The sequence below is a fragment of the Ambystoma mexicanum genome, chromosome 11 (assembly GCF_040938575.1).
Source record: "Ambystoma mexicanum isolate Mex_15411 chromosome 11, UKY_AmexF1_1, whole genome shotgun sequence".
Taxonomy (NCBI): domain Eukaryota; kingdom Metazoa; phylum Chordata; class Amphibia; order Caudata; family Ambystomatidae; genus Ambystoma; species Ambystoma mexicanum.
In genome coordinates, this window is record NC_090934.1 from 918,174,808 (window position 1) to 918,199,071 (window position 24,264).

Genomic DNA, 24,264 nt, shown 5'->3' on the forward strand with positions numbered 1-24,264 from the left:
GAGCGAAGAGCTCGAGTGGGCAGGTATTTAAGGAGGGAGTGTTGAAGGTATTTTGGACCCAGGCCCCAGATAGCCTTGTGGACAATGCAAAGGGGCTCGAATTTAATCTTTGCAGCCACTGGGAGCCAATGAAAAGTTTTCAGTGCTGGAGAGATACAATCCCAGGGCTTGAGGCCAAGGACAAGTCTTGCAGTCCTGTTCTGGATGAGTTGCAGAGAGTAGAACCAGGCAGATTTAGAAAGAGGCTGTTGCAGTAGTGAAGCCTGGAGAGAACCAGAGCTCTAGAGACAGAAAGCTTCTGGGGGAAGGAAAGAAAAGTAAGAATACCTCCGAAGAGGTGCAATTGGTAGTTTGACTTCTTAGAGACGTCAGAGATGTGAGGAGAGAAGGAGAGTGTGGAGTCGAAGGTGACCCCAAAGTTCTTTGCCTCACAGGTGGGAGCAGGAAGAAGGCAAAGGGAGGCCGGCCAGAGAGCCAGAAAAGGAGGGTGCAGGTGTGCCGATGAGGAGTATCTCTGTCTAAATGGCATTAAGGCAGAGATCATTGGCAAAACAACACTCCTGGATAGCAGACAGTCTGAGATGAGAGAAGGAGAAGGAGGAGAAGAGGCGGCAGAGGGAAGCCTGAAAACAAGCTGTGTGTCATCCGTATAAAATTGAAAATTGGAGTAAAGAGCGGCAATGCGGTGGGCAAGGGGTGCCAGGTATTGGTTGAACTGCCAGGGGGAGAGGTTAGACACCTGGGGAAAACAACAGGTAGAGAGTGAGATAGAGGAAAGGAAGGACGCAGGTTGGACCTGGGAGGATCGATCAGAGAAGAAAGAGGTCAGCCAGGCCTAGGTTATCATGGAGACGGTTGAGCAGGATGGCATGGTTGACCGGGTCAAAGGCAGAAGAGAGTGAGTAGGATGAGGACAGAAGGGATGTTAGAGTCAAGGTTGGAGAGCAGATCTTCACTGATGTTCAGAAGAGAGGCTTCTGTGCTTCTGGCAGCTCTAAAGCCAGACTGATGGTCATGGAGACGGCCAACAGTATTGCTGTGAAGATTAATCTGGGAGATGGCCAGCTTTTCCAGGAGTTTGCCCAGGAAAGGAGTGGTGCAGATTGGGCGATAGTTTGCTGGGCATGAGGGTCGGCTGTGGGTTTCTTGAGAAGACGGTGCACAAGAGAGTGCTTCAGAGGGGAGTGGAACTCTCCAGAGGCAAAGGAGAGGTTGCAGAAGTCGGCCAGAGCAGGAGCAAGGGTGTCAATGTGGTCCTTGATGGTTTTAGACGAACAGGGAAGAACCTGTTTTGATGAGACTTTCATAGATCAAACTTATCTAGAAACCTTGTAGGGGAGAACATAGGAAAGGATGAGAAAGAGGGAGGGGGGGAGGGGATGCAGCTGCAGGTGGGGCCGGAGTTAGCAGATAGAGAAGGGGAAGGAGGAGGAGGAGAGGACAAGAGGGTGTTCTAGGTTTTTGAGCTGAAATGAGAGGCAAGGGCTGTGCAAAGGGCCTGGGAGGTGACAGGAGAGGAAGAGACTGCAGCTGGGTTGGCCAGTTCCTTGCAGATTTTAAAGAGTGCCGCTGAGTTGTTAGATGACGCAGGCTTGGATGTAGGCTCTATTCTTTGTTTGGACAAGGAGCCGGTATTGCCTTTGGAGCAGGCAGCAGGCCAGTTTGTCAGAGGATGTTCAAGAAGCCCACCATTTCCTCTCAGCCACCCTACACTCGCGTTTAAGGGATATCAGGTAATAAAATTGCGGCAAAAATGTTGGCGGGAAAAAATAATCGTGGCAAAAATGCTGTAGTTTGACCCGGTAAAGGTGTACCCCATTATACCATTTAAGGGGATGATGGCAGGTTAGGATCCCCTGTCTGAGGCCTAGTTGTCATAGCTACTACTCAAAGTTGGACTTTGTGGGATATGGGGCATATGTTCTGATGCTGGTTCTCAGCTGGCAGTGATGAGGTGCAGCAGTTTAACACTCAAATTAGCAGTTGGTGAGAGCGAACTGAAGATGCATTTGCTAGGCCCATAATCAGTGTACTAGGCTCTTGTCACTGCACAAACTGGAACATTTATTATTGGTGGGTGTATCAGCAGACAGTGATTAAGTTGCGCTACCTTGAACTATTATAACCTGTGCACCATAGATCCTGAAAGGAGCAGACATGCAGGGAATGGTTTCCTGTACATATTACAGGAAGAGCTCAATACAGACAACAAGGTGATAATAGAGCTGATGTGAAGTGCCAAGCAAGGTGCAACCCATGAGGACCTACCATCTGCATTTGAACTCCCACCAGTTCCCAGGACACACCTTGTGTGACTTAAGGTGCTGTGGTTAGAACATCAGTCATAAGATCCTCCCCTCCGTTTGATGAGACACAATGTGTTGCATCAGTCTTGCATTGCCCAATCGAGTCTAGCTGGCACCGATTTATAGGCAAGAAAAACCTAAAATCATGTTGGGTTCCTGGGAGGTGGGTAATGGATGGACTTTTTATCCAGTGAGGCTATGTCCCTTACAGTCATGTGCAACTGATTAAACAGTATGTACTGTTATCAGCAACACTCTGACGACCATCACTCTCTCTCTGTGTTCTGTTCCCTCTTTCCGTTGAAATAAATAAGAGGCTCATATAGAGCCACAGTGTTCACGACTAGGCACTTACTGGCGTTTTTAATAACTCCACATTTCTCTCTCAGTTACTGCACCCCTCTTTTTTCTGTTACCTCTCTCACTCCCCCTTTTCGCTGTTGCCCTCACATTCTTTACCGCTTTATCACTTCCCCTTTTACCTTTTCTCTACAGCACAAATTTCGTCTCACACCCCTTTTTGTCCCTCTCATTTCCCTACATGTACTTTACCCCCAATCTCTCCCTGCCTCAATTCTCTAGCTCACCTGCTTTCTCTATATCCTTTTCTCTCCCCCTTCCTCCTGCTCACTGATTCTCTCTTGCTCTCACAGGGGAACTCGTACAGCGCCACAGTTGGCTTAATGGCCTCAAAGCAAGTCAATTACTTTCTTTGCCCATCATTTTCTCTCGTCTACAAGCCACATTTCTGCTCCACTTTCACATACCTTTATTCTCTTCCTTTTGTCTTGCACTCTTTCTTTCCTGTTTTATTTTCTCTTCTCTTATCTCTTCTTACGTTGTCTATCCCCTGCCCCTCCCTTTACTTCCTGACCCATACAGTGTTTGACACCCCTCCCTTTGAAGCACCTAGCTTGTACACACCAGTGTGCAAGCTCGGTACACTTTTTGTGCTAGAACAGAAAATGTCCACTGCAAAGATTAACTAAGGGAGCCTTCTACCTCCATTGAGTGGAAGCTCTGTCAGGAAGTTCTGGGTGAAATCTTTTCCCTTTGGGAACACCTCAAGTGGACCCCTTAGTCTCCAGTGTCATGACCAAACCCTAGGATCGGTTTAGACACACCATCTGAAGAATGTCCTTGTGAGGTGGGGGAAGAGAAGGGAGGGGCAGGGTGAGGTGTCGGGGCAGGAAGAGGGAGAGATGCCCAAGTGGGCGTCCACCCCAATGAAACCTAGCATATGGGATAAAATCACTTAAGATGTGTTGATGCTTTGGGAGAAGCCCAAGCTGTATAGCTGACAAACACGGTGCAGATGATCAACACCTGATCTGGGGTGCAGTGTTAAATGAGCGTGAATATTGTCTCTCCTGAGATGTACCGACACTACAGCTAACAGCTTTATGAACACCCTCGGAGTAGGAGAAAGGCAGTGAATTGAAAATGGGTGTTTGCAAAAGGGAACCTCAGCTACTTCTGGTGCTTGGGGTGGATTGGCAGGTGGAAGAAGGCTCCCCGGAGTTTCAGTGACAGCAGCAAGTCCTGTGACTTGAAGGCTTGGAGAATCTGGGCAAAGGTAACCATCCTGAAAAAGTGCATGCTCAGGTATAAGTTCAGAAGTCTGGGGTCCCAAATGGGGTGCAGGCCCCAGTCCTCCTTTTGATACCAGAAAGTAATGAGCGCCTCATCTCCATAGAAGTCACCAGTTCTATGGAGCTCTTTGCAAAGAAATGACAAACTTTATTCAGCAGCAGGGCATATAGCACGGACGTGGGGGCTAGGGTGGCATGCAAAAAGGACAGCCCTAAGTGTCAGAAGTGGCGAGTTGCCACTCCCTGATATGCAGGGATAATCTTAGCCCTGCTGTCCAATGTAGCGGGGGTTTTGGACCTGGGTCCCAGAGAAAGGAGGTTGAGGCAAGACCAACCCCACTGTGCTTCTTAGCCCCAACCTTGATGAGGGAAACCAAACTGGCCTTGCTTGCTCAAGAGTGCCTTACCCCTCCATTGCGTGTGAAGGAAAAGCTTATAAAGGAGCAACCCCTGTAGGGAGAGGAGCAGGCTGTTGTTGAATGGTTAGCCATTAACCCCAAGGTCTTTGCAGTGGCTTTGGAGACTTTCAACTTCTCTCGAGAAAATCACCTGCCATTGGTCCAAACAATAGTCAGCAAAGAGCATTATCCAGGTGTGTATCATGGATGTTGGAACAAAATCAGATGAGTGCGTATCCATGGCCGCAGTCACACAGTCTCCCATCTGCAATCCCTATGGGGAATTTAACATGCAGCCTGCATTCCATCTTTAATAATAACAATGTGAAACCTTATTTCATCTCGGGCATGGAAAGACTCTCCATTGTCTCAGATACCATTCCATCAACAAGAGCTGTATTTGGCCAAAGCGCAGAGGGTGTTAACTACCATAAAGGCCAGGCTACCTGATGCAAACAGTTTACGGTCAAAGGTGTCCATCTACTTGCTTTCTCTATCTGGGGGCATGAATGAGAATGTGGTAGAATGAGCCCACTATGGAGGGCTGAAGCACAAGGCTCTTTGGTGTGGTTTGTGTGGACAGAAATCTGGATCTGTGGGAGAACGGCCAGTGTGTAGGCAGGTTTTAACAATACAACCAACACCAGGAAGCCATTGCTGCATTAAAGGGCATCTCTTTCAAGGAACCATAGTAAAGAGTGTCCATGAGGTCAAACTTGACCAATGGCTCTCTAGGACAGCAACACAGAGTCAACAACCTTTGCAATAGTCTGTAAGAAGGAAACATGTGGCTTGCCATATGCGAAGGCCTGCAGCTCAGGTGAAGTGTCCAGACCAATGCCATCCTGAAGGTGAGAAACCAGATCTATAAGGGCAACCACTGGGTTGTAGAATCCCGTTGGGAACTTCTCCACCCCTCCTGAATAGAAGGGCTCGAACCCACAAGGGATGGGGTCCCGCTCATCAAAGATCTGCCTCATTTGATAAATAACTGAGCCAAGCGGGGAGTCTGCACAAGGCAGCACACAAGCCAAAGCAGAGGATATGCCGATATGACACCCAAAGGTCAAGTTGTCTGGCATCGGAGCAGAGTGTGTCAATTACAGGTACTGTAACCAATCCAGAAGGCATGCGGTTGGGATCTGAGGTGGTGCCTCTGCTGGCTTGTCCAAGCACAGTGGAACCATGCTCTGCCACCAGGACTGGAGCAGCTGGCGCCAGAGCCTTGGCAATGACGTCTAACACCTGTTGCCTAAATGCCACCGACTGCTCCAGTTTAAAAATACTTTTGGTACATTCAAATGTGGCGATTCCTCTGAAGAATCTTTATTCCTGGGACAGGAGTGTTGACTCTTCTTTCTAGAGGATGAGGAGCAAGAGTGGCATCCACATGGTTTGCTAGGGGAACAAAGCCTCCTGTTGTGCTTTTTCCAACCACCTTCCAGTGAACTCGATTACTCTTCCTGTTATCCCCCACAAAACTATTTCCTTTGAAGATTAGGCCTTTATGCAGAAGACTTGGAGGGAGTGTGTTTCTTGGTTTTTTGGGGGAAGGTGCACAACTTTGCGGCACGCTACTGGTGGACCTTTCCATGCATGTATTGGCAGGAACTGCAGTCCTCAGTGTCCTGTTCCTCTATCAGGCGGTTACGACAATCCCTGTAGAAGGTGGCGATGGACATCTGCCTCCAGCAGATCTCACGTGTTTGAAGCAGACCTATGGATTAGGCACAATGCAGTAGTTTTTGAAAAATACCATTGGTGTTCCTGAGCAGCATACAATGTGTGCGGGGAAAAAGGATCCGACACATTAGGGCGCCAATGGCTCCATATAAAATTGCCTCATCATCAATGCACTTGAGCAATGACCCAAGAGAGTGTCTCTCCGTACTTACCCATTCTCCACCGATTGGATGCACTTGGACCCCCTCTGCCCCCAGGACTTGCGCCCACTCCAGCTCTCCCTCCCCTGTAACCGTCTGTGCACTTGCGCGGTCTGAATGCACCTTGCCTGAAGATAGTCGTCTGTTCCCCCCTGTCTTCATCCCTAATTGCACTTGGAAAAACTACAGAATCGTCGTCAGACCCATTTGCTTTTGTCGCAACTATTAATTGTATTATGCACACTTACTCACCATTATTGTTCAGAACTTCAAAGACTCTGATTGACTGTTGTTTTTCCCCCCATGTAACCACCCCCCTTCAGCGCTTCGACTTGTATTTATAGGCACTTTACAAATAAACAATGCCATTACCAACAGCATATCCTGTGTCAAGGGCATGCATCAGAATAGATGAGTCGAATAGCAGCTCCCTGGTGGAGGTAAAGCTTTCCAAAGGCAGCTTTTACAGGAATATGTATCTCTAAAATGAGGAACCTGTGAGAGCAGCGAATCCATTAGCATGCAAAGTTTCAAGAGTGGAAACAATTGAAGTAGGCTAGTCTGATAGATCAGCAGTTCATTAAAACCAGTGAATTAATGTTCAGTCCCTATGTGCCCTCCGACTCCTGGCATTACTAAATATGGGAGTAACAATAAACATTCCAGCATGAGAAACCCCAATACTAGCAGTATAGATCTGTGTAGTATAGTATAGTAGGTAGATGTGTCCTCTCAGATTCGGTACTGTGGGTGCCGTTGCCCGAGCCAAAAATCTATTAACAAGGGTTGCAACAGAAGCAGAAATGTTCTGTGGTGAAAACCAGGGAGTCTTTGTACAAGTTAGAACCAAAATAACAAGACAAGTCATGGAAGCCTCTGTTGATGCAATCCAGGCCCACTGAGACACAAACTGAGTTTTGCACTAAGTTCTCTCTCAGACACAAGGTGACCGCTTCAAACGTCAAAGAGGGAAAGATGAACATTCATTCAGGTTAGCACATATCTGCAGAATGAAAATCCCCAAAGGGCAATGAAGCCCTACTTGAAATTCCTAATCACTTTTTATCAGCACTACAACAAGAAGGCAATCAAGATGCAATAAATAAATCCAGTGTAGCTATCCGTACAATAAACTGTCATGTTGAAAAACATAGGAAGTGACAAAACATAACAGACAAAACAATGAATACTGGCACGGCTGAGCAATGTTTCTGCACGATTTTCATCACACTTTAAGGTGGTTGATGGAGCCTACATATTGTAAAATTGAGCAATAGTGTCAGATATGGCATGAAAGAGCTTGCAAGCGAAATAATCCAGTGCCTATAACAGACAAGACCCAGACTCACATTTGAAGAATAACTACTGTAGGAATGTATATACATTCATGCATGACACACAGTCAGGAAAGGTCTACACCATCTCACAGAAGGATATTAGACTGAAGATCATCTGAACAAATGAGCGTCGGGTTAAAGTTTAGGAACTGTGTGGATGTTTTGTTACCATAAAATATCAGCATCCGTCCTGCAGGGAAATGAAAGCACAGGTAAGTGGTTACAAGGGTGCAGGGTACACAAAGGACAGAGGTCACATTTAAAACATATATAGCTGTAACACAGTTTATAGCAAAAGAAATGCAGTAATATAAAACCCTTTGGCAGCCAGCAAGGAAGACCGGTATAAATTATCAAAGTTCCCAGTTTTTTTCCTGCTGGCTGCAAGATTGAGGTCAATATCGTCCACTGCCCCAAGTAGCACAATCAGGGAAACCATCTTTAGGCTGACTGTTTGCAGAGTAGTTTCTCAGCCTTTTCCACTGACCAATCTTTATCTGAGCCCACATCAGAAATATGATACCTATAGTCCCTCATTCAGGATACATCATGTATCCTGTATTCTCTGTTCAAATATACTCAGAATGAAGCCTTTTTGTAATTAAGTGGCATACAGCTGCTGAAGTGTCCATATCGGGTATCCCATGTTAATTTTTTTTTTTAAAAAGCAGAATCCAATGGACAACGAGGGAGTAGGTTACAAATGTGGCCCTACATGGTCATTGATACTGCCCTGCTGGGAGAGCAAGGTTACAGTTGCTAAGACCATCTTTGACTAGGCTGAATTGTGTCAGGTACTTCAACCTCAATCCACACAGAAGAAAGATCAGGAACAAATCGATTAATGTTAAATGTGGTGCCCCATAGATTGGGTAGTCGGAAAAAAATGTCAATTCATGCAACTAGATTAAGACACCAAACTGAAGTCATTTGTTATGCGTGGTTGATAAAGTATGTGAATTTTTAGATTTAGTGCCTAGTAGCACACTCAAGAAGAACAAGGGCTTCAAATAAACATTCCCTGTAACAGCTTGGAAGGGTGTCAGATTGGTTTTGAGGCAATAGTTTCCATTCTGCTTTAATAGGCAACGTCCACTCTGATATCAAAGGACTTTCTTGCAAGGGGCACAGGCATTCAGGTCCTCCCACATCATTTCAATGGGGTTTAGGTGTGGGGCTTTGATTGTCTTTTTGTACCAAATGTCACTCCCTCCTTCCCTTTATGGGGTCGATGGTGAGATTTCTCATACCACATAACTACCGCCTCTAAAGCGCATTCCTACCCCTATTAAAACTCTTATATTTGCTCTGTTTTTTTCCTCTAAAAACAAATCAAATGAACATTTTGTGGTGGTTATTGTTCTTTTTACATTATTTTCGAATAGACTGGGGAAAGTGCACTCACAGTCAAGGAAAGAGTGGCTTACCGATCCGTTTATGTTATTCTGTGGATCTTTATGACTGGATGGTTTGGTCCTTGGACGGACATTTGAAGGATGGCTGCTCCTGGGTAGAACGAAAGTGGTCTCAAACATTCTCCATTTGTTAATGGATTGGTGGACCCCCAAATCCTTAGAAACTCTCGTAGCCCTTCCTGAAGACCATCAATAAATGCTTTTTGGATGTCCACAGAGAGGTCTTGCTCATTGTATGACATGCTTCTATTTACATAGCTAAGAATGAACAGAGTTTCTGACTTTTAGCTTGGGCCCCCTAGATTCACTCATGAAAATCTTACCAATGGTTGAAATGCATAATTAAAGTTACTTGCATTGAAAGCTCTGATAAAATCGGGTTTTCACTTACTTTTGCATGTGCAGGCACGTAATCATTGTTTGCGTAACTGGCACTCATTTTGGGTCAAAAGACACCAAATTTGTTAATATAAACACTATTGGATCTTAAAGAAAATACTGATTTTGATATTGGTTTTAGCTTTCAGGAGACGTAATAATTGATTTTTATAGGCTGTTCGGGTCAACCAGTATACTCTGTCTTTGACCAAGTCTTTGTTTTTAGGTAGTGATCATCCTGTTTTTTCTCTTAGCAAGAAATGGTATAATGCGCCAGAGTGTGACATCCTTTTCATTCAACAAGGGCCCTCCTACCTGCACATGCATGCCCTGTCCACAAAGTACATGTGTTCCATTCTCAGGCACATTACCTTTTGGGAGATTTTTCAAGTGTGCTATGGTGAGGGCTTAGAGGAAAGAAGCTGTATTATTAGGCAGGAGTTTCTAAAAAGTTACTACTCACAGTGTTATTGTGACAGGTATTGTAACAAGCAGACCAGTTTTACTTTACAGAGGAATGGGGTCGGCACATAGTTCACGTATTAGGCAGCTCATCTGACGTTGCTTCTATGGACATAGAAAGGTATGTCAATTTTAATTTTCGCGAATGATGCAGCACTTACTTCACTGACCCCACACTGGCCTTGAAGTACAATTCACCATGAGGAATTCTACCGTGACAGCAGCCTAACCATCAATGTCTCAAAAAGGAACATTCTGGTGTTCTCAAAAAAGAAGGAAAGAAACCAGTTCAAGCTTGAAATCATGTAACAAGGAGAAAAGTTGAGCAAGTCAAATCATACGACTATTTCGGACTTCTTGTCACTAACAATTGTTCGTGGACTAACAAAATTGAAAAGGCAGGGTTAGTGCTAGCCATGTACAGCAGGGCAATCGCAAAATTAACCTGAGAACATGGTAACGGTGCAGGATCAGTATCATTTGAGGCTTATTAGGTGTGATGAATCCAATGGAGTCATCACGGATCCCCTGGCGGTAACCTACTCCCATGTGGCCAGGGCACAGCAGCCGCTACCTGATCCTGACCCTGGAGGTGGCTATATGAGGAGTATCAGGTAATATTATCCCCACCAATAACATCGTCATGAGTAAGGCTATAGGCGATATTATTAGAGGGGATAACTTATGTGGTTATTGGGACCGGGAGATGCGGGGGTGTCCCCCGTACCAATTTAAAAAATGATGGGGGTGTCCCCCGCAGGTTCCATGGCTTAATATCGCTGCAATAATAAGGTGATATACTTGTAGGATGATATTTTTGCGGGGATATTAACACCTGGAACCATATGAGGGGGGGGAATCACATGGAAGGCGACAACACCACCGGGGAGAGGTAATGGCTTCATTAGATGAGTCATGGTACCCCTCATTTGCCCATGAAAAAGACCCCCCCGATACACCCTAATGGCCTATTGCCATGTATCTGCCCCGCAGCCCCCTTTAGGGAAAGTAGAGAAACCTTTTCCCAGCACCCTTTAGGCCAAACTCCCATTCATGGTCTAAAAATTAAAGGCTCCAAGAATACCTTTTTCAGTTCCAATTCCCCTTCATATAGAACTAGTTTTTCATATGAAATCATTGAGAGAGACTCGCCAAGTACTATGCAGTTGAAATCAATGGACTCCAACTCCCACAACCATCTAAGTACTGGGATGAAGGAATTGATGCAGAGCAGGAGGAGCCTCAAGCTCAATAAACGTGCTAGTTTTGAGAAAGCACCTGTGCAAGGGACATTTAAAAATGGGAAACAAACTATGAGCAGTGGTTCAGGAGAAGACATCACATCTCCCTCGGAGGCGTGTGGTAGCTGGAGGCAAGAGCCGGTGTGGTTGAGCCAAGGGGCTTGCCAGGAGAGGAAAAGTATTGTTGCAGGAACAGACCGTGCCGCTGAGAACCACAGGACGATTAATGGGCTTTCGGCAGCTGAAAGAAGCACTGGGAACCTCAAGGCAACCAGACTTTCAGAAGCCGAGCCGAGAGAGAAGCCGGAGAGACTTCAAAGCAGTCCCGAGTAGAAGGCAGGCGGCAAAGCTACGCCGCATGAACGCGAACGGGACAGAAGACGCCACACAGAGCCGGTGAGTCAGCCCAAGTGAAGTGGGGACCATGGGGCGCTTCATCGACTTCAAATCACATTATTATAACTGTGGTTGTTAATTATTCTATCATTGACCATATTGGCAATGTAATTTGCTTTATAGTTGTATAATAGATAAGTGTATTTATGTATTGTGGCTGAATGACGTTCTGTCGATTAAGGCAATTAACTAAGCTGCAAGCCCACCTCCTCGCTTCTGAGCTATCCCTTTGACTCCCCACTCCACCCTTACTACTTACACCTTCCCTCAATGCTAACAGGACACTTCCCCACCTCTCTTTTCCCCACCACACTAGCACTTAATAATTTGAGGTCAGTTTATGCTTAGCTGGCTAAGCAGTCTACCCACTCACACTTGTCCTAGGTTTGTCCACTGTACTGTTCCCAGTATCTGTCCAATATAAGCCTTCTCAGACCCGGTCATCATGCCACTAGATCTCTCCCAATTATAAGGCGCTCACTGCCTTCCATGCATCTGCTATGTTAACATTTGTATGCTCTTTTGTGACAAAAACATCTAGTTGCCCTGCATGTACGTATGTATAAATAAATCTGAATGTTCCTTTCGCAGCATAAAAGGGAAAATAAATGTACAAGCAGCAGGCAAATAAAACCATCTCTTCTAAGCCCGATTCAGCAGATCTCCCGCAGCTTAAGCAGCTTCTTGGGCCCTAACAAAATGGCCACTAATGTTCCAGGGCTTTCTGCATGATGCACCGATTACGCCTACTTAGTCTAGCAGCAAGCGAGCAAAGCTTGATATAGCGAGAACTAAAATGCATGAAACAGTGTGAAGCGGAAGATCATGTGTCAAGAAAGAACAGGCAATGGGCAAAAGGAGGTCCCTGATGGCCTAATTCATTGTAACTTCACAGTTGCACAGCCATATATACAATGTTGTGTGAAAAGAGGCCAAACATATAACGCTTTCAAAATGGAAGAAAGGTTTGTAACCTGTGCAGCAACTGAACTGATAAAAAGGATAAGAACATAATCAGTTAAAGACAGCTGAATGTATCAATATTACATTTAATGTACAGCACAAAATCAAACATAAGTCTAATGAGCGGCAATAGATTACTTGGTCATAACTAAGACCGATCGGCAGCATTTCTGTCAGATACTGAAGCAGCCTAAAGGAGCAGTAGAACATTGGTGGATGGCAATGCAGGTCACAAAATCAATTCAGAACTGGGCTAAGAAATTTGCTTAACAAAGGAAGGAAATCATTGCAGGGCTAAGTTGATAGCACTGTGGGAGGCATTCAAAAGCTTTGCATTGTACCAACAAATCTACGATAGAAACAAGGCAATGTGGATTGTTTTCTGCAAAGAGTTAGTTTATGGAGAGATATGATATGATATATGATACGTTATTTATAACGCACTTAATTCCCAGAGGTTTCTAAGCGCGGACCATGAGAATCAAACCTGTGTTGCTCTGTATTGTCTTGCTTCCAAGGCGAGCATGTTGCCCCTGAGCTATCCTCCCGAGATCTACTGTTAAACAGAAATACAGGTAATGTGGTAGGACATTTATACCCTAGGTATGTGAGAATGTGGCAGCTGGATTTTATTTAAAGCTGCAGTAAGAATCAAAGGATTCTTCTCACATTTATGTCCAACAACTAAACTAGCAGAACAAGTAAGCAAAGGGCCTGGTCAATCTTTGGGGGCCAACACAGTGTTTGGATGTTGGCAGATAAAACACTGCAAGAGAAATGACTACTGGAAAAAGTTAACTGCAAACAGCTAGGTATTGGGAAAATATTTGAAGTATCTCTGGTGAGGCATGAGAAAGGCCAAGCAGTAATGTGAGACAGGGTTACCATCATGCAAGACTGTCTCTGATAGTGATTAACAAGACAGACCATTGTGAGAAACCTGAAGGTGTCTCACCCGCTAGTCCCCGGTGATCTGTCATCCAGGTGGCCAGGACACGGCCATCGTTATTGGATCCAGTTCATCATGGTGGTGGACCTGTGGGGGAGGATCACCTGGATGGGGGGGTCTTTGGGGAGTAGAAGTGTAACACTGACGGGTTGAGAATCGGTACCCTCTTCCTTGTAACACATTTTTCCCATCCTGCAGGATCCTTAGAAGCTCTACCCCCCCCCCGGCCCCCGCTTTCCGATACAAACACTTTCTTGGACCATGAAAGACAACGAACTAACACCAGTGCCGTTTACCTGACATGTTCCAACACAGGAGTCGGGCAGAGTCAGGCAACTGACAATAACTACACACACCTGACAGCCCTTTCCCTTCCCCACAGGGATAAAAGGCAGAGCACGAGAGCACACTTCGAGCAAGGCCAAACGCACAAGTAAGCAGCTATTCCAGGATGGCAGTTCAAACGGAGAAGAAAGGCAGCGAGACCGGAAAGGATGACAAAGAGAGAAGTGCCCTTGCCCTTTTCGACCCAGACCCGAGATGCCTCTGTGAAAGGAATCAGAAGACCGGGAACTACAGATGACATGTGGTTTAACAGATGTCAACGGTGCACGGGACCCTCCAGCGCTGATAACAGAGGCGGGGGAGATGTGCTTTCTACCGTGGTACCGTCCTTGACTCTAAAGACAAGAAACAACAAGGAGTTCAGCACAGCCAGTGAGACGGTGGGAGAACCGATCGTAAACCGGACGGTGTTGAGCAAAGGTTGCAAATGGCAACTTGTTATGAACAAAGAACTTGTGTACTACTGAACTTTTAAAACCCAGGGAAAGGCTAGCTGCAGTGTGGTCCAGCGCCACATGGGCTCTCATTCGAAAGACTCTGGCTGGTCCCCTTTTCTTGTGAACATTATAGTACCAAGAGGCCATAGGGAAGGCCAGCATAGAGAGTTAAAGTGGTCAGACGAGGTTCGCGCCAAAATCCCTTGTAAAATCGAAGTCCTTAATCCATTACCAAAGTTTTGACATTGTGAAACAGGCTTGTGCGCCCGGCTAAGGGGAACACTGTGTGAACGGTAAATGTGTGAAGCCTGACTGGGGGCTGGAAAAAGCCAAGGGAAGTGAATCCTGCAAGGTGTTACAACTAAGTGAACTGTGTTAAACCGGCAAACGTGAACCCGACTGAGGGAGGCCAACGTTGCAAAAAAGGATCGGAGCCAGTTGAGGGAGGGGAGGGGGGGGGCTCTACGGGTGAAGGGAAATCACCCGATGGGAAGATTATTGAAAGGAACTTTTGTGTTTTTTATAGCACATCAGGCCCTCTGAGGCAAGAGACTTGGTGTAAAAAAAGACTTGGTCACAGAAGGCACTGATATTTTGGAAACAAACTGTAAGCTTGTGCTGGAGAAGCCCAGGAGTATGCTGTGCTCGAGAATCCTGCCTTGTCCTGTGCTATAAACGTGGGGAAGGGAGACCCCAGTTATACCGCCCTGACTTATCATTTTGTGAGCACTTCTTTCTTTTCTGGTTATCATTATCCCACACTATTGGGTAACTTAGCGGTGAGGATTAGCAATAGTTTTTTTTAAATTTTTTTAGTATAGGCCCTTTTTGTTTAACAAGATGCCACTATGACTGCCTGATGATTATTTGATGTGTGTAGCCTGCTCCCATCTTAGATTTAGGTTTAGATGAGGCCATTTTCTCACCCATTTAAACAGTTTAATAAACACCCTTGAACTGTGATCACTTGTGTCGGTCTTTACTGTTGCCACCATGAGTTCCTTACACCATTCAGGCTTCACTCAAAGGGATAGAGGGAGGGATGGTAAAAAAATACATGGCTAGTCACACATACCCACACAAATGAAAATCTGCACAATTGATTAACTGAAAAATACAAGTTTTAATTTAAGGTCATAAGTCTCCACAGAAGAAGGGAAGTGTTAGGACAGTTTTTCTGAAGTCCAACTAAGGGCTTAGAAAAACCATTCAACTGAGACAGTACAAGACTCCACTCTTAGTATAAAACTGCACCACCCGAGTATATGGTAGCGCAGCCAGGCTTATGTTAGGAGGGAGAGAGGGCTGTAGGCACGTACACTGAACCGGTAGTACACCAAGGATTAGATAGAACACTTACAACCAGAGGTATTATACAAATTAAAGGTTTATTTTGAATACAAGTAGGCAAAGTTAAGTCTCGGGGTAAGTACTGGTCAGAGTGCTAAACACATTTATAAAAACACACCACTAGGCTTGAAGGTGCACAGACCAAGCATAACATTCGGTGCGTTTAGTCCATTCATTTTGTACCACTTATCTGATGTAATCCTATTCCTTCTGATTTGAATGTATTCTCTTCTAATCCATCTACTAGGCTCTTGTGCGTTTAGCCAGAAACCGTGCTGTGCGGCCACCCCTCTTTCACTCCTGGCTTAACCTCTGCCATCCTATGGCGCTCTCCATTTCCCCTATATTCTCCAACTGCTACCATATCACCCACCCGCCCTCTCAAAGTCCGGTAGGAAAAAGCACAAAAAAACATCTTGACTGCAAACCCTGGACTTCCCATTGCAGACACCTATGTTAGTGCTTCCTCTAGAGATGTTGTCACTGATATCCTTTTCTCTGTCCCCTCTTCAGTTCTATGGACCCCCCCCCATCTCATCTCTCTCTCTTTCCACTCGCTCCTTCATTAATGGTGGCATCAAGTGGGAAGTCCCCTTGCGTTTCTAATCCTCACGCTGCTGCGTTAATATCCATCACACTGGCACCATCCTGGTTCAGGGTACACAATCCAACCTTCTCTTTGACCGGAAAGCTGCCCTTGCTCATTAACTTCATTCCTTCGTCTGTATCTCCCTCTTCTACTCTCTCTCTCTCTCTCTCTCTCTCTCTCTCTCTCTCTCCCTCTCCCCCCTCTGATTGGAGTTCCACACTCCTGTACGCCACCTCAGAAAACCTTCAAAGTCACAGACCACCTCCACCTGGCGACTCTTAACGCCCGCTCAGCCAACAAATACTCCTCTGACATCCATCTCCTTCTTGAAGACATTGATTTCGACATTCTCGCTCTTACCGAGACTTGGTTCAATGCCAGTTCAGTCACTGCCTTTGACTCCCTCTTCCCTGACGGCCTCAAGATCATCTCTAAGCCTCAACGTCACCGCACTTTGCGGGGGGTTGCCTTAATCTTCCCAGAACGGGTTGCTGCTTCCATTTTACCTACCCAGCCCTATTCCTACTTTGAAAGCCTCCACCCTGACCATTGCTAGCATATACCGTCCTTCAGGCACCACCACCCTATTCCTCTCTGAATGGGCCGACTTCTGCTCTTCTTTACTTTCATCCACCCCTAACCTTTTCCCGGGTTATTTCAACATTCAACTGGACTCCCCTGGCTCTGCATCCACTCTATTTACTGACCTTGTGTTCCCTCTCCATTCCCCCGTCTGGGCCAAGACACTCAGCTGGACACACTCTGGATGCACTCATACATTCTAACCTCTCCCCCACGCCCCACTAGTCACCCCTCTCTCCTGGTCAGACCATTCTCTCCTCTCCATCCACTTGGGTCCCTTTGGTCCCCTGACCACCCCCCACAAAAGTCTTACACCTACCTTGTTCACCAACATCTGCCCAATGAAACAAGTGACTGCGGCTGCCTTCGCCTCCACCTTCATCCCTGCCATGCCCCCACCTCTGATTCTATCTCGGACTCTGTGCTCAGCAACCTCCACCTGTCCATCACCAACTGTCAACATTCTTGCCCCAGTCATGAGGATCCTTCTGAAACCAGCCTCTAAGCGTAACCCATAGTACGATACCAAACTTGCGGCCCTGAAACAAGAGTGCAGGGCAGCAGAACAGAAGTGACTAACCTACGGCTCATCCTCTGACAAATTGGCCTGCTGCCTGCTCCAATGACAATACAGACTCGCCATCCGTGCAAAGAAAAGAGCTCACATGCAAGCAGGGGTCTCCGGTGCATCCAATAACACGGCTGAACTCGTGAAGATCTGCAGGAAACTAGCCAACCCTTCTGCAGACTGCTACCCCCCTCTACTTCCCAGGCGCTCTGCAATGCACTGGCCTCACACTTTGTCACCAAAACTCAGGACATCTTGACCACCCTTCTCTCCCTCACAACCCCTCCCACACTCCCTCACCACCACTCCCCCTTCCCTCCTCCTTCTCCCATGTTACACCTGAAGATGTTACCAGAGTTGTCCGCTCCATGAAGGTCTCTTCTAAACAGGTCTCCCCTTGCTCATCGAGGACCATCAAGGATAACATTGGCTCTCTTGTGCCTGCTCTTGCTGATTTCTGCAATTACTCCTTTGTCACTAGATCTTTCTGCACCCCCCTCAAGCCCTCCCTTGTGTGCTCACTCCTGAAAAAACTAAAACCTTCCTATGACCCCACCTGTCTTGCCAGCTACCGCCCTATTTCCATCCGCCCCTTCCTGGGAAAGCTGCTTGAGAGGCTGGCCTTGCCCCAACTCAACTCACACACTGAACTTGTTGGTTGTCTCCATGACCATCAATCTGGATTCCGAGCATCTAGAGGCACGGAAACTGTTCTTCTGAACACCTGTGAAGAACTGCTCCCAGCTTCGGACTCCAATTCCCCAGCTGTCCTTATGCTTCTTGATCTCTCCTGTGCATTTTACACAGTCAACCACTCCATCCTCATATAAAGGCTCCACGATACTCTTGGTATCTCAGATCGGCCACTGGACTGGCTGACCTCTTTCCTCACTAAACGCTCTTCCCAAGTAATCCTGGGCCCTTTCTCCTCTCACACTCCCTCTCCACCTGCGGTGTCCCCCAGGGCTCTATACTCTCCCCCGGGCTGTAACATCTACATTGCTCACCTTGCTCTCCCCGCACACCTCATCTCCTCTTTCTCCTCCAACTGCCAGCGTTACGCAGATGACAGCTCTTTTGGGCATCATCAGTGAGGTGAAGCTGCCGCTCTCTAAGAGAGTTAGAGATTTTCCCAGACACCCCTCTGTCTTAAATATGACACCCATTAAAAGAGTAAAAGATTTTGAGAGTCTGGAAAAAGGTTCCCACTCACCGAGGTATAGGGAAACATAATCCACCCATAAAGCAAAAATTCTGGGGTTGACACAGTTCAGGAAGATTTATCATTGCTATGAAAATCTTACCTAACAGCAAGTACTTTAAAATAGATAACTAGTAAAGGGTCCAATAGAGGCCTAAATGCATTTAAACTCAGTAACACTTGTATGTTATAGTAAACATAGCCGGTAAGATAGCTCAGCGGGTCGAGCGCTCGCTGCTGCGATCTGAGCGTGATCTGCAGGTTCGAATCCCGGCAAGGCCAACTCAGCCTTTCATCCTTCCGAGGTTGATAAATGAGCACCAATTTCGGGTGGGTGATATTATATGTAAATATGTGCTCTGTAAAGCGCTTTGGATAAAGGCGCTATATAAATAACACATCATTATCATTAACCACCCAGGGTATTAAGAGAAACTTTAAAAAAGTGTTCAAAAGGTTCATAAAAGTAAAAAACATTTACTTTGTTAATTTGTATTGTATGGAATATGTGGTATACATGTTTTATTAATATACGTTAACTATATATTAATATATGTTAACTATACAGTTTTATGCAAATTGTATTGACTTTAAATGTCTTAATTTTTAATTTATTTTTTATTTAAAAAATGTTTACGGTTTATATCTCAAACCTTACATTTATTTGTACATCTCAATTGAGATCTATAAGGTGGACAAAAAAGGAATAACTAGAAGAAAAAAAAAATTACAGATAAGCAAATCTTGAATGCATTCTTCTTCAAAGTGTCAAGCTAAATTCATCGGCCGAGATGTCGGTCTAGAAATGTACAATGGTGGTTACCATTTTCCTGTTATTGCCTGTTAGTATTTCCGTCCATCTTTGAGACGCTTCGAGTTCATTCGTGGACTTTTATATTTTGGCTGAAGTCTCGACGTTTGTAATTAAGGGCTTGGCATTCCACGATTACATGGTAGATGGTTTCTACTGTCGTCTCCTTTTTGCAGAATCTGCATGATTGGTCGATTCCTTTGTTTTTGCTTCTTTTCCCTGTGATCTCTCTCGTGTGAAGTAAGTTCAGTCTGAATCTTAAGAATACATCACGGATTTGGCGATCTGGGAACAGGCTGAGGTAGTGCGGTAGTTGGTTCAAAGCTCTTACTTCGCCGTCGCAGTTTAAATTGAACTTGTATTTGTTTTTACGTTCTTGAGTCTCTATCCAATCGCGCCTGGCGAACTGTTTTTTTGCTTGCTGAGGTCTGTGGATTAGCATCTCAATAGAGATATCCTTTTCCTTGCAAATCTGTGTAGCTGTTTCTTTCCATTTTAGCAGCACTGTATCGTTCCTTTTCCGTCTGTGTCCAACGCCGGTATGCTGTCGCCGTTATTCAGTTTTCGGAAGATAGAGTGTTTTACATGTAACAATCGAGCGCAGGGATTGCAGACCAAGCTCATATTTTATGTGAGGCATCGGGGTGGATTGGGGGAGGGCTAATACCTTTCTCCAGAAGAGGGGCTCGATTTGTTCCCAGATTGCTTGATCTATGTTTATCATAGTTTCGCCACCATAGGCAAGTATGGCGGTTACTTTTTGTTTGTAGAATGCTAGGGCAGGTTTTATTGAATATTTTCAGTATTTTGTGTGTATAATCATGCTTTGTCTCGCTAATGATTTCGCTTTGGATTTGAGGTGCAGCAACCAGTTTTGTTCCGTTACCGATTGGTTGATCCATATGTCCAGGTACTTGTAGGTTCGAACTTGTTCAAGTTTTTGTTTCCTAAGGTAGAAGGCGTGTTGCTTCCGCTTTCTTTGAAATTGTTGCGTTAGTGTCATGATTTTTGTCTTTATGACATTGATTGCCAATTCGTTCCTGTCCATGTATTCTTGCATGTTGTTTAGCGCAGTCTGCAAGCCGTGGGGAGTTTTCGCCAAGATGATGATATCGGCATACATGAGACAGGAAACTGTAGTCGCATTGAGTTTGGGGGGTTCATCTGTGGAGTATAGATGTTTGCTTCAAAATCAGATGTGAAAAGATTGAAAAGAGCTGCAGCCAGAGGGCATCCTTGTTTTAATCCGTGCCAGGTTTGGATCAGTTTGGTGACATGCCCTTGAGATGTCATTCCGACTTATTTTTGTGTTTGAGCAAAGTAGTTTTATGGGCTCTAAGATGTCACTAGGGCAGCCCCACTTCTCAAGTTTCTCCCACAATAAGTGGCGATTTATTTTATCGAAAGCAAGATTTTGATTTAAAATATATTGTAAAGTTGACTATCAGCCAATTCAATCAAATTTCTTTTTTAAATACATTTATTTTTATTTATTCGTATAATGGGCAAAGTGTGAAATACGCATGACCTTTCATACACTCACATTGATGTGGATTCCAATTACATGCAATATGTTTGAAATTGTTTTAAATTGTTTTCAATTTAAAAGTTATAAACAACTATAAACCCAGTGATAAATATTTATTACCACTATTCAGTACAGTCATACGTATCATGTGCATAATGGGTATTCTAGGATTTATGTATCTTGTGTGCGTACAATCCATTCATATTAATTTTATTTGATTCATGTGTATTCGGTTATTCATGCACCCCGTGGGTTGAATAAGGTCTTCTCTATTCCCTACCACAGCCTAGTCATATGATACAAACATGAGTATTAAGTGCAGGTCACTGGACCATTTATCTGGAGTGTCTCAACACCACTAGAAGAGATCCAGGACCTAGCTCGATGGACAGATGTCTGGATAAAGATTGTTGCAGAGCAGGAGCATCAACCCCTTGAAGAAACGGTTGAGTCGGGAGGGCTTTCAAAACAGACTGCATGCAGAGCCTCAAAACCCTGGAGAAGCGGAACAGCGATTGATTGAGCGTCCGAAGACAGAGGAAGGGTACTGTTATGTCCCAAAGTACTCCAGTACACAGGATTGCAGAGTAAAGTTATTTATTACTTCTTTTTAGTAATAAGGTCAACGACCCCCGGGAGGGTTTCAACCACCGTCCACCGTCTCTCTCTCAACTCACTCTCCTCTTGGAACCTCGAACCCCCGGGGTCGAGATCCACATTCCAAGCGCATGCTAACCATGACAGTGACAGCATGTTTGCTTACTTGCTTGTATGATACACTGATATCCTAACACCACCATGACAGTGACAGCATGTTTGCTTACTTGCTTGTATGATACACTAATATCCTAACACCTCCTTCCTTTCTGACATTTTTGAAAACCATAAATATTCTTATGATGACTAACAGATGTTATTGATTAGATTGTGATAAAATCTTAGAACATAGAACATAACTAAATTTGAATATTGATGTACAGATGTGAAGAATCTAAAATAAGTTAACTTCCAATAGTGAAATTGAACTTGTATGTCGAATGGTGGGGCGAATGACAGAACCTTATTTTTTCCATCATTCTCTTCCTCTGGAACATTTGATAATTGCTACTCTCTCCTTGTTCCAAATACCTCCACCTCTGACTAATACTGATGAACCTAAATCTTTTACCACTTGTTTGGGCTCAGAATACAACGATGCCCCTTTGCGTACCTTAGTCGGTAGCTTAATTTTTATCCAATCACCTTCATGAATCTTAAATTCTTTGCAACAGTTTTTTAGATCATACCTTACCTTGGATTTAACTCCTGCCTCAAACATTCTACTCCTCACTCTTCCCACATCCACATCAACCATCCTAGATTTTCCCATCCATCCGGGACATAAATGAGAATTGGGTTTCCTACCTCTCAACATCTCAAATGGTGTCAATCCTGTAACACTATGAGGCGTAATTCTGTACTGAAATGTCCTTTCCATTGCAGTTCTGAACCAATCCCCACCAGTTGCTACTGCAATTCTTATAGCTTCCATCAACGTCCTGTTGAAGCGTTCAACACATCCATTACTTTGGGGATGATAGAGAGACGTGTTTACCTGTTCAATACCATTCTTATCTAGAAAATCTTTGAACTCCTTGGATGTCAATTGAGACCCGTTATCCGATAAACATTTCCTGGGAAAACCTTCCCTCCAAAATAATTGTTCTAGAAATTTGGAAATACTGCTGCTAGATATATCTTTAAGTAAACAAATCTCTGGCCATTTGGACAATAAATCTATGACCACCAACAAGTAACTGTCACGAGTCCCTCCTATATTAAATGGTCCTAATAAATCTATTGCAATCTCATCCCATGGTACCCTCGGTGTTTCCCTAATGACCATGGGAGTTTTTTGTATTCTCAAGCCTTTGTTTCCCTCCAGACATTCTGTGCAATCCCTGACTTGCTCTTCAATCTCTTTGTCAATTCCAGGCCACCAGAACTCAGCTCTTATTATGCCTTTGGTCCTGGCTATACCTAAATGTCCTTCATGAGCTATCTCAATTACTTGTCTCCTCATACCCTGAGGAACTATCATCTGATGCCCTCTATATAGATACTTATCATTGATCCATAGATCTTCTTTAACTCTGGCAAATCCACCCATATCACCTCTGTAGTTCATCACTCCATTCTCTCTTACTAATGCTAATACTTTCTGATATTTTGAATCTTCACTACACGCTTTAACCCACTCATCTTCCTTTAAAGACTCATGCACCTGAAAAATTTCACATGTTTCTTCTTGATTTGTTTGCTCTACCCTGATGTGACCTTCTCTATGAACAGATCTTGACAAGGCATCTGCTACGACATTAACTTCACCTCTAATGTGAATCACTGTGAATTGCAAACCTTGAAGAGCTGTTACCCACTTCATTATGCGTCTTGATACACCTTCCAGTCCACCCTTAGTAAAAATGCCAACTAACGGTTTGTGATCAGTACAAATCTCAAATTTCCTTCCCCACAAAAACCTTTTGAATTTCTCAACACCCCAAATACAAGCGAGAGCTTCTTTCTCCACCACTGAATATCTGACTTCAGGATCTTTAAGTGATCTTGAAGCAAACGCTATGGTATGCAGCCCCTCTGAATCTTCTTGCATAAGCACTGCACCTATGCCATAGTCACTGGCATCTACAAAAAGTAGTGTGGGCTTCCCTTCTTCAAATGTCTTTAGAATGGGAGCTTCAACCATGGCCTTTTTTATCCTTTCAAATTCACACTTACACTCTTCACTCCATTTAAATGTCACACCTTTGCGCGTGAGCTTCCTCATGTATCTTGACATGTCTGACAGATTCTTGATGAATTTGCCATAGAATTCAACTAACCCTAAGAATGATAACACTTCTGCTTTGGATTTGGGCTCTTCCATTTTCCTTATAGCTTCGATAGCCTCCTCTTTAGGTTTGACTCCCTCAGCAGTGATTTCGTGGCCTAAATAAACCACTTTACTTGCTTTGAATGTACATTTTTCTGACGCTATCGTTAAACCGGCTTCTCCTAATATGTTTAGCACCCTCTTTAACCGCCTGTCATGTTCCTCCTCATCTCTGCCACAAACTAGAACATCATCTTGGTAGTACATTACTCCTTTCTCTCCACCTAGTAACTTGTACATAATACTCTGAAATACACTCGCCGCCGACACCAAACCAAACGGCATTCGTACACACCTAAATAAACCGTTGGGGGTAATAAATGCGGTTAGATCTCTGGAATCTGGATGCAACTCAATTTGGTGGTAAGCTGATTTGAGATCCAAAATTGAAAATACTTTAGATCCGGAAACACCAACCAGTAGATCATCTATCCTGGGTAGTGGGAATCTATCTGCTACTACCATACTGTTAAGATGTCTTAAGTCAATGCATATTCTCAAAGACCCAGAGGCTTTCCGAACTACTACTATGGGGCTCACCCATTCTGAAGATTCAATTCTTTCAATGACCCCTTCATCTTCCATTCTTTTTAACTCACTTTCT

At 44.6% G+C, this 24,264-nt stretch overlaps 1 protein-coding gene across 2 annotated transcripts in view; it reads right to left on the bottom strand.

Annotated features, from left to right (window-relative positions):
- Positions 1–24,264, bottom strand: part of AP2A2 (adaptor related protein complex 2 subunit alpha 2) — a 1,261,084-nt gene that overhangs the window by 111,583 nt on the left and 1,125,237 nt on the right. For both annotated transcript variants that reach the window (XM_069624009.1, XM_069624008.1), the window contains one exon: positions 7,617–7,706. In XM_069624009.1, coding sequence (XP_069480110.1) covers positions 7,617–7,706 — 90 coding nt within the window. The remainder of the gene's footprint in view (positions 1–7,616; positions 7,707–24,264) is intronic.